The sequence below is a fragment of the Haemorhous mexicanus genome, chromosome 27, assembly GCF_027477595.1.
Source record: "Haemorhous mexicanus isolate bHaeMex1 chromosome 27, bHaeMex1.pri, whole genome shotgun sequence".
In the NCBI taxonomy this organism is placed as follows: Eukaryota; Metazoa; Chordata; class Aves; order Passeriformes; family Fringillidae; genus Haemorhous; species Haemorhous mexicanus.
Window position 1 is genome coordinate 289,116 of NC_082367.1, and position 11,022 is coordinate 300,137.

Here is an 11,022-nt window from a genome sequence, read left to right on the forward strand (position 1 = left end):
CCTACCTCTCTGCCCCTTCACATCCTTCCTCCCACCACCTGCATCCTCCATCCCACCAAAACCCAGCACAAACAAATCCAGATCCACTGAGAAGCTCTCAGAATTCCTGCACCCAGGTGGGCAGCAGCACCTTGCTCACTGCCTGCAATTCCTTGGATACCTTTTACATCCCTTATCTCCATAAAAATCCCAAACCTTGCACTCATCACCTCATCCTCTGAATGTTGAGCAGCTGGTTATGGAGCATCCCTTCTCCAGTGAGTCTAGGTGGGAGCACCAGGTCTCACAGACCCTCTGGACAGACTGCTGCAGGCGTCACCCCTCCCAAGCATCCCACAGGCAAGAGGAGGAGGCAAGGCAGGACCACATGGCATCCAGATAATATTTAATAGCCCTGTTGGGCCTACATGCTCTGGCCAAGCAAATTTTCTGGTGGGTTGAGGCTGGACAAGGGGACACCACCCTCCAAAGCATCTCCCACCCCAAACTTCTGAGATAAAGTGCTGTGGGGGCTGGTGGGGCTTCACCTGCCCCCATGTCCCTATCCCACAATTTGTGTGGGGTCTCAAAGTGAGGACTCCTCTGGAAAAGTTAACAGGAGAAGGTTTGTAAGTTACCAGGAGAATGTTTTGTAAGGCCAAGGGCATCCACCTGGAAGGACATCCCACCTGGGCGAGTCCTCACGGAGGAGCAGAGGGTTAGGACCTTCCTCTTGGCATTGGCTTAAAAATGCTGCCCCCAAAACCCCTCCTGGATGTGGGGTTTTGGGGTTGCTGGTGGGTGCTGGGGGCCAGGATGAGGAACTGGGATGTTACAGTCCCCAAAGGTGCTGGGGACATCAGACCCGTGTGCCCTGCTCCATCCCCACCACCCAGGAGCTGGGTAGGGGCTCGCCCTGGCTTGGGGGCTCGCTGGGCTCCAGCAGCTGGTCTGAGGACTCGCCAGTACTTTCCAGTTTGGCGTAGCCCACAAGGCTGACATGGTCCAGCCGGGGCCAGCTCCGGTTCTTACAGTCCTTGATGGGGGCCAACAGCAGCACCCCTGGCTGGCCAAGGTCCAGGGATCTGGAGTGTCCCGGGGTGTGGAGGTGCACATGGGGGCTGAGCCCCACCAGTGGCTCTGCACCACGACAGCTGTCATCCATGTCATCCATATTGATGACAACGTGGCTGCCACCACCACCACCATCCTGGCTGCAGAGTGCGGTGCTGTCACCAACGGAAAGCGGAGCCCGGGAGAGCTGTGATGTTTTGGGGGGATGCTCAGCAGGGCCCCTCTCTGACCTCCCCCCAGCCCCCCGTGCTGCCCCGTCCAGCAAGCAGTTGTTGAGTTTGATGATAGGCAGTGTCAAGGCCCCCACGGCCGAGGACAGGAGGGACTCAGCTCCAGCATGGCGCGGAAGGCTCAGTTTGACCTCGGTGGAGCGGTGGCTGCGGAGAGAGGTCGCAGGGGAAGCTGCCGGGTGCTGCAGGAACTCGGCCATGGCCTGGAGCCGGTTGGAGACGTAGCAGTCAGACCACTTCCTGCCAGGGCTGGGGCAGGGCTGACAGGACAGGTCCACCTGGTAACAGCCCTCCACGCACTCAGCATTGTCCTTGGGGAAGGCCTTGGGCTGGCTGTCCCCATGCTGGCAGTGCCCATCCTCGGGCCTGGTCCCCTCAGGCAGCCCCACCGCCAGGCTGTAGAGCCCCTTCTGCATCAGCTGCCGGGTCTCCATGTCCCTGTTCTCGTACAGCATTGTGTTGGCGCAGATGAAGATGAAGAGCCCAATGCCCATGATGACAGGGCCAATCAGCTTCAGCTTCTCGCTGTGGGGCATGTGGCGCCCGGCCACCACCTCCCTCCTCATGTCCCCCACCACACTAGTGTTCCCCGTGCCGGCCCCAGTGCCCCCATGTCCCCGGTGAGGCCAGTAGCCCACCACGGCAATAGTCATGCCCACCAGGACCACTGAGATGCCCACCATGATGAAGGCCCCCGCGGGTGAGCGCATGCGGAGCTGCCCTTTCAGCAGGGGCTCCGTCAGGGGCTTGCGCCGCAGGCGGCGGCCCCGGCGCCGCGGTGGGACGGGGGGCACTGGCACCTTGGGCCCTCTGTGCTCCTGTTCCTGCATATGTCCGTTGGATTCGGCACTCTCTGCAGTCATCGTCTCTGGCTCAGCCACAATTCCTGCACGATGGGAGGAGAAAAAGGTGAGCAGGCATCACTGGAGGTCCCTGTGCCCGGGATGCTGGAGCATGGGCACCACAGGGACACTGGGAGCATGGGGATGCCAGGAGCACAAGGACACCGAGCCCGCAGGTTACACTAGGCAGGGACAAGCAGCTTTGCTCTACCCAACTGCTCCCCTCTTTCTTCAAGTCACTCCTCTCTCCCCACTGAGGAGTGAAGGGCTGAGGCCCTTCCAACCACACTCCCAAAGCCCCCAAACTCATCCCTCTATACCCCTGAGCTGCACAGGAAGCGAGGACAGCTGGGACCCTGCTGTGTCACACTCAGCACAGAGCCATTGCTGGCATCACAGCCTAAGGGTCCTGTCCTAGGTCACCCCAGTCCCACGACACCTGCAGAAGGTGCCACCCCCAGTCTGCCACAACAGCAGTGAGGGAAGGGGCTATGTATTCATCTGCTGGGGAGACTGAGGCACCTGGAAACTCAAATGAAAGGTCTGACACAGCCACAACACCCAGAGCCCTGTGAGTGATGATCCAAGAAGGACCTAAAAACCTAAACCAACATCAAGGCACTCATCAGATGGCAGAACTCACCAATCCAAGGAGAATTAAGCTAAAAGAGGTGTTTTTTCCTAATTTTCTGCTGTCTACTCTTTCCTCTGACCTGCTCAGTGCATCCCCAGGATCCTACCCTCACACACACCAACAAAAAACTCCACACCTAGGGATTTATAGTGCATGGTGTGTCATTTTATCCAGACCTTTATTTCCTAGATGAGCAAAAAGGTGTGGAAGCAGCTGCCCAACATAGCAGGTGACCAGCCTGGCAGGAAGCATCAGCTGGGCTGGCACCATTTTGCCTGGGTTAAGTGGAAACCTGGGAAGCTAAAACAGGCCTTGAACAAGTCCCAGACCAAAAACATCTTTAAAAAACTATAAATAAGCTCATGCTGACAGGAATCCATGTCCTCACAGCGTGGTGCTGCATGCCCAGCCATGGCTGGCAGTGAGGCTGGGGCAGGATGGGGTGTCCATGCACTCTCCCGTGTCTCCTGGCACTGCCAGCATGGAAATGCTGCCCAGGCCATTCCCAAAGGAACATCCCAAAGGGGATGTGAGCAGGGAGAGCTGCAGGGTGGCCCCCAGCCAAGAGATGCTGTGGGAGGGGGCTTGTCACCCCACTGCATCTTAAACTGTCAAGAAAAGCATTTGGACAACACAGTCACGGATATTCAGCAAATCAAATCCAGAAACTAAACCCAAGGAGAGCCCTGCAGGAGGAGAGGGATGACCGCACCAATTACACTCCCCAAGATGAATGAAGTACTGAGAGCCAGTGATCAGAATCCAAACAGCAGAAAAATACTACTTTTCCCCCCCAGTAATCATCTTAAGGTGTTATTAGCATCAGAGGGAAGGAATTAAAGATATGAGATCCAGCTTGACAGCTTGTTCCTGGCACAAGGCTGTCAGGCTGTGACAATTCAAGTAAGGGAGATTTCAAGGGAAAAAAAAAATTAAGTCCCAAACAAACCAGACCAAACCCCAGGCCACTGCTGAGTGGGGTGTTAAGGCTTTCTGAAAAATAAGTTGATAATCCCACATAGCAAAGGGAGAAACACAATAAACCCAAGGCAATGTTCATCCTGAAAAATGAGGCTTTAAATATTTTGGTATTAAAGGGAATCTACTGGACACTTGAACACATCCCAACCCAAAGTCTGTGAGCTTTTTGCCTCCAAATGCCCTGATTAGGGTTATGTCTCAATTTTCTCCAATTGCCATCTTAGCTTCAAACTCTCCTAATTTTTATAGCAAACCCTTGAAATGCCTTGCTGGCTACTTAGAGACTAAGAAGAGAATGACCCTCTACATTGCAAGAGAAAATTCTTGGACACGGACTGGGGGGAACATGATCCCCACAGCTCACGACCCCAGAGTCACACTGAACATACCCCTGTTTTATAAAACCTGTTTTATTCTGGAGCCTCAGCCATGCCTTTTTAACTCCAGTTCCTCTAACCTCTCTAATCCTAACCCCCCCCGGCCCCCGCCACCCCGTGGAATCAAGATCAGTTCCACAGGGACCAGGAGCATCCCTGGTGTCCCACCTGTGGGGACAGAGAGCCTCCCATGGGGACAACAAGCTTTGCTGGGACCCTGCCTGTGAGGACCATGAGAACCTCCCAAATCCTACCTGTGAGGACCACACATCCCCTGTATCCCATTCAGGACAATGCTTTGGGTCTAGGTGATGTTCACCTGGGCTGCACCAGGCTGTTCTTGCCACACTTTTGCTCTGGATACAGTCTGGGATTCATCTCAAGCTGCTTGGGAATGGGTACAGGAGGATGAGGGGCACCCACCCACCCCACACTCAAAGGGCCCACACCACACTGGAGCTGAAACAATCCCCTTCCCGCCTCCTCTCCTTTTCCCTGGGAACAGGGACAGAGATGCTGGCAGGAGGAACAGGCAGATGGCACCAATCTGGCTGCAGGCGGGGAATCCCCTCTGTAGCCCTGGCCACTATTCCTGCCCAGAGTGCCTGTCCCTTAGGTGCCCACTGCCGTGTTCTGAACTTGGAGCATTTCCCTGCTCATTGCTGGGGCTGGTTGTTCCCGGAGTTCAAAACCATTATTTTTATTAATAGAATCCCCAAGCTTATATAACCCTTTTAGAAAAAAGAAATTAAAAAAATACAAAACCCAGTGCTGCCATTCCCTCCTGCATCCTGCAGCTGCCAACACTGCTGCGAATGGATGAATCCCACGTTTTAGAGCAGTGGCGTCAGACACAGCTCGGAGCGCAGGAACGGGGCTTGGGGACAGCCTGGTCCCATGCTGGGGACAGGCAGTGGCTCACTGCCTGTGCACTCCTGGCCACCTCTGTCCAGCCCGGAGGCATTTGTGGCTCACCAGGACCAGCTCTGAGGTTTCCGTTCCTGGTGGGAAGGAATGACAGTATGGAACTGTAAATGTTGCTCTGGAGCGGGATGAGCACTGCTCTCCTGCCAGGTTAAGCTCCCAATCCTTGCAATAAGCCTGACATTAAAATAAACCCAAATATTTCTCTAATCCCTCCCATCACGAAGGCACATTGCTGGCTCCACCCTCCCACCTCAATCCTCTCTGGCCACCTTCGCAGATTGATTCTCCTAAAATTTGACACTAAATCCCAATGCATCTGACAGCAGTAGAGCTGGGTGGTGGTAAAGCAGAATTTGGGAAGGGTCCCTCCTGCAGGCAGATCCTCACATCCCCTGGGTGTCCCGGGATGCTCTGCCCCTCCCATGACCACACTGCCAGCTTGAATTTCCAGCATCAAAGGCTATCAAAAAGCATAAACGGCCTCCAAATCTCCCTCTGGATGAGGGAAGAGAGGCCCTAATGATGTCTGGAAGTGCCACTCCAGTCCTGTGCCACCCAGCTCAGTGACGGGCTGGAGATGCAAAAATGCCATATGGAAAAGGGCCAAGTGCAGGCAGCTCTGAGGGCCTTCTTGCATGTTTATCCCTCTTGCCAGTTATCCTTCCAGGAGCTTTTTCTTTTCCTTGGCTCACACCTGAAAAGGGCTTCACTGCAAGACAGCATCCACCACACAGAAGGGAATCCACCATCTCCCTAGAGAGTGTTCCCATTGCTGCCATGCCCCATGCCAGGCTGCGCTGCCCAACCATGGGGCATGATACCATTCAGCACCCAGGACCCCACCTGGATGCAGGATCCTGTGGGTCCTGTGCAGGGCATCACCCTGGGAGCTGGCAAAGGAACAGCCCTGGCTGTAACGAACGCCCAAGAAATGCCCAACAAACAGAAACCAACCCTGTTTTCTTTTTCTTTTCCTGAAGTACTATGACTTTAAAGATGCTCTCCTGATTTTGGGAATAAACTGGTTTTGTAATTCACTGCTGAATCAGCCAGAAAACCTGCAGTGTCTAAAGGCCACAGTAATGGGTGAGACCCCAAACAAGCAAGCACAGCAGAGCCCCCTCTGCCTCATCTAAGCCCTGGGGAGCCTATGACATCCAAGCCCGTGGTGGCTGAGCTCCCCAAATCCCTCTCCACAAGGAAAGGGGACCCAGGCAGACAAGACCTTCTGGGTATGAGGCTGCTGTCGAGCTGCTGGAGTCCCCCCCTGTTCTCCCACCCACAGGGAAGGTATGGAGAATGGGAATGACAGTCTGCACTGAGATATGTTGCTTAAAAATAACTCCTTTTCAGCCCAACCTCCAATGCCGCCCTCGGCACGGGGCAGGAGGCGACCACAGGAGCAGCACCCAGGCACCAGCTCCTTTCCCATCCCACCTCCCATCCTGGCTGCAGGAGACCGAAGCCAAGGCCCGCAGGGGAGCAGCAGTGATCCCAGTGCATGGTGCATCCCTCATGCTGGATACTCAGTGTGGTCTGAGCCCTCATATTCCCTCCTGTGCAGTGCCTCCTCCCTCCCTGGTTCTCTGAGTTCACTTCAAGTTCCCCTCCTTGGCTACACATAAAGGTCTCCAGAGAGAGAGAACAGGAGAAAAATCTGCCAGACATTTCTGGGGGTTTCCCAGCTGGAGCAAACCCTGTCACCATCCCAGCATCCACTGGCAGCTCCCAGTCCAGAGCCTCCCCTGGGCTCATTCCCAAGCAATAAAACCTCCCTGTGTGAACCTGACACAAGTGTTCCCAATGCAGCGACAAAATCCGTGGCTCCAGCTCCAGCTTTAGCTGGGGACACCCATTAATCAACCATAATTAATTAAGTTCCCTCATGCAAACTTTCACATAAACTCAGTAACACTGATTATCACAGCATGGGAAGGATTATCCCCTTCCCAGTGGGAATCACCTTGTGGTCCTGGACTGGGAGTCTCACTGGGGTTCTGACAGATTTTCACCTTTGCTGCAGCACAGAAGATCCTAAGATTGACAGCCCAAAGGTCAGAATTGCCCCTTATTCCCCTCTCTGCAGCACAAAGACCTCAGTTTTCCCAGGTGAAAGATGGGATGGAGGAGGGATTAACAAAAAACCACCTCCACCAAGCACCTATCAACAAGGGCATCACCCCCACACCTGGCCCAGGCTGTGGAGAAGCATCGTGCCTGCTCTCCATCATCAGGTCACATGTCCCAGACAGCAGTCAGGAGCCACCAAGGCCACTATTGTCACTTGGAATATGATCCAGGGAAAGATGGTGCTGGGGTGATTTGGGGACACACGGGTATCTCCTTTTGCTTTCTACCCTGTGCTTGACCCCAGGCGAGAGGGTCCTGATGGGCAAATGGGATGTGAGGAGTGAGAGCCATCAGTACCACCAGTATCTCCAGCTCCATTCACCTTGAGTTCCCCAAACTCCTCCCTGCTCCTAAAAAATAGGGCCATGCTCTGAACGCCTCTCTAACCCTCAGGCAAAAGAAAGTGTGTGGAAACATCCCACTGATTACTAATTATAAGAGCTTGCCTTACCCAGATTTGCTCTGCTAATTAGACTAATCTCCACAGCTGGGAAATGAGCTGCAGTCACCCATGGTGAGGAGCTCACGCAACTTGGATGTTGCTTAACTCTGACATGTCAGACCCCTGCGATGGGAGCGGGATTGTAATTCCCAGCTGCTTCTGACAGGACATTGTTTAAGAAGACAATGAAAATCCACAAATTTGGTGTTTCTCCCTCAAGCCAGTGCTGAAATCAGGACATCTGCATTGCCCAACTTTTTTGATAGGAATCAGATGCAAATAATTAATAAATACAAATTCAAGATAATGCAGGCATCTAAATTTAAATGGAGAGAGCTCTTTGCTCATTTGGAGGAAGCGGAGGAGTGAGGGGCTCAGGGGGATTTCCTGGGAGAATTCCTGCCTCTGGGAAGTGGTGTGGGGTGGCAGGGTACCCAAGGATGCAGGCTGTGGCTAAGCACTTTGCAAATCCTCACAGCCAAGAGTAAAGGAAGGAGAGTAAAAGAAAAATCCATAGGCTGAGATTTCCAGGGAATTAGGAGCAAACTCTGAATCTGGCACCTTCCCTGCTGCTCCTTTGAAAAATCCCCGCCAGCATGTAGGGAGGGGATGGGATGGAAGGGTGGCGTCCAGAGGCTGCCTCTCTGCTCCCAGGCACGGCTCAAGTTATCCAGGGGGGCACAGACACACAGATCCCATCTCCCGCTCCACAGGCCCGCATCCCACTCAGCCTGGAAGCAATGAAGTTCCCAATTGTATTACCAGCTGGTCTCACTCTTAACTCACAGCTTTTTAACGCCCATCTCTCCTACTCTTTCCCCTGCAAAAGACATAGCTTGCTGATTTCATGAGCAAGGATCCAAACTCACCAAGAGGTGAGACAGAGCCGTGGGTCTGGCTGCGGTCGCTGACCCCTCCATGCCATAAAGCTCAGCCCCTTGCACACACAGTCCTTCCTGATCCCAAACTCCAGGATCTACTGGGATAATTTCCACCCACTTCTCCCTCGGATGTCTACATCATACCCTGCGAGGGGATGAGCTGCGGGGCTACTCACCCCAATCTTCTGCCAGGAGCCTCGAAAATTGCAAAAACTGCTGGGACTGGGCAGTTCTGCTCAGCTCCCGGGTTTTGGCTGTGTGAAGATGCGTGTGCCTCTGGGTGCGCTTGCACAGGAGTGTGTGCGCACATCTGTGCACAGCTGGTTGTGCATGCGAGTGTGTATGTGTGGTGTGTGTCAGTGTGCGTGTCTGGCTGTCCCTGAGTGCGCTCGGTGTCTGTGGGAGCACATTTGTATGTGTGGGAACACCGTGTCCGCGGGTGCCCGGTGCCCTTCAGTGTGCAGCGCGTCTGGGAACTCAGCGTCTGTCCATGGGTGTGCGGGGCGTCTGTCCATGGGTATGCCTGCCTCTGGGTGCCCGGTGTCTGTCCATAGGTGTGCGGGGTGCTCAGTGCCTGCCTCTGCGTGCCCGGTGTCTGTCCATGGGTGTACGGGGTGCTCAATGCCCGGCGCGCATCCCGCCCGGGGTCTGAGTGCCCGAGGTGGATGTGGATGTGCGCGGCCGGTGCCGCGTGTCCGTGTCCGCGTCCCCCCCACCGTCCCCCCGTCCCCGCACTCACCGGCGGCCGCCGAGCCGTGCGCCTCCCGCCGGGGCCGGGGCCGGGGCCGGTGCCCCGGGGGCGGCGGGCGCTGGGGTCCGCCGCCGCGGCCGGGGCCATGGAGCGGCAGGAGGCAGCGCGGTGTCAGGATCCCGGCTCCCCGCTCGCTGCCGCCGGGACGTCTGGGCGCGGGCAGGGGGGGCGGCGGGTTCCGCCCGGCTCAGGGTCCCGCCCCGGCCCGCGGGGGGCGGAGCGCGGCCGGGTCGGGCGGGGGGGGACGTGGACGGGACGGGACCCCCTTGTGCCCCTCCCGGGGCGGGCTCCGCGGGGCCGGCGACCGCTTCCCGGGCGTGGGAAAGTTGCGATCGCGGTGCGGGATCGGTGGGATTTGGGATTTTCCTGGCTCCGAGCGGGGCCGGCGGCGGCGGGAGATGGAAGGGGCCGGGCTGCGATCCTTCCTCCGCCCCGTTCCCGGGTCCCCTCACCCAGCGGCGACCCCAGGCCCTCCCGCAGGATGGGCCCTGCCTCGCCGGGGGATGCTCCAGTGGAAAGTGTCCCTGCCCACGCCGGGGGGAGGGCTGAAACTGGATGGTCTTTAAGGACCCTTCCATCCAGACTATTCCGTGATCCTCTGATCCTATGAAATTCTCAGAGCTCAGAGACCCTTCCCCACCCCACCAGCAAAGCCCCCCAGCCTGCAGTGCACCAGAAGATCCCAGTTCTTCAAGCCAGGCCAGCCTGCACTGGGACTGGGGCTGCAGTGGGTTCCCCCTTTCAACGCAGAGTTCAGCAGCTGGGATGAAGCGTTATCCCACGTCCATCCTGGCAGTTGGAGGCGTTTGCTGCAGTCCCCCCAGACGGTACTAACGCAGATTCCAGAGGCACTTTCTCCTCCAGGCAGGCACAGTGCAAGGACCCTCTGCAAGGAGCTGCTCAGAGCGCTGGGCGTTGTTTCCCCTCCTCTCAACTTGCCAGGGACACAGCAAATCTCTCTGTCAGCCCCAGGGATTATGGCATAGCACCCTATTCCTGCATCCTCATCCCTCATCTCAGCTATAACCATGGGCACATCCTGACACACCAAAACTGCCAATCCAAGTCTTCACCAGCACATTTCCACCCCAGCACCACATCCCAACACTCCAGTAAGTGCTGTGGAGACCCCATCTCACCCAGAGCCTCAGATGTTCTGCAAGGCAGAGGCTCTTTCTCAGTCTTTAATTAAAAGTGTGCCACGGTCACATTCCTCAGATCCCTGCTCTCCCTAGGAAGCTGCAAAACAACTCAGCAATTCCCTGGGTAACATTGCCACTGATACCCCACAGTCCGGAAGGAGATCCAGGATCCAGCTGAATGTCTCTATGGCAGGGAGCACTTCCTGGGAAAGGTTTTTAGGGATAAAGCTTGAAAGTTAGGTGCAGGATACCAGGTTCCTCACGTGTCTCTGGCAGGGAGCATCATCCAGAGGGTTGATGATGAGGGAATTTAATCCCCACTTCTGGAGGAATGCTGCATAGGGTCGGTTCTTTGCCTCCTTGGTGGGCTCAATTAAAGCAACTTCTGTGAATCTTTGGAGTTTCTTGAGGGAAGGGATTATGGCTGTGGGTCCAAGGTGCCAGCTGCATTGCTGGAGTGGAGCAATGCCTCACTCATCCAAGCCTTCCAGACAAGGAACACCACTGCCCAGGGAAGAATGGGATTTGACTTTGGCTTTTCATGCTGTTCAAGCAACATATTCAAGGTCTCCCTTTGCCACCACTGGAACCCATCTGGGTTCCCCATGATCCAGAAGAAATGAGTGCTTTTG

General features: G+C 55.8%; 1 protein-coding gene across 1 annotated transcript; it reads right to left on the reverse strand.

The window, feature by feature from the left end:
* Positions 1-368: 368 nt before the first annotated feature.
* Positions 369-9,343, reverse strand: TMEM200B (transmembrane protein 200B). Its single transcript, XM_059868927.1, has 2 exons — positions 9,237-9,343; positions 369-2,169 (listed from the first exon to the last, which is right to left on the reverse strand). The coding sequence occupies exon 2, from the start codon at positions 2,144-2,146 to the stop codon at positions 839-841; it is 1,308 nt and encodes a 435-aa protein (XP_059724910.1). The 5' UTR covers positions 2,147-2,169; positions 9,237-9,343; the 3' UTR covers positions 369-838.
* Between the last annotated feature and the right edge of the window lie 1,679 nt (positions 9,344-11,022).

What these genes read in the sequence shown, in the direction of transcription:
- TMEM200B (XM_059868927.1), bottom strand. Translation starts at nt 2,146, where the DNA reads ATGACTGCAGAGAGTGCCGAATCCAACGGACATATGCAGGAACAGGAG.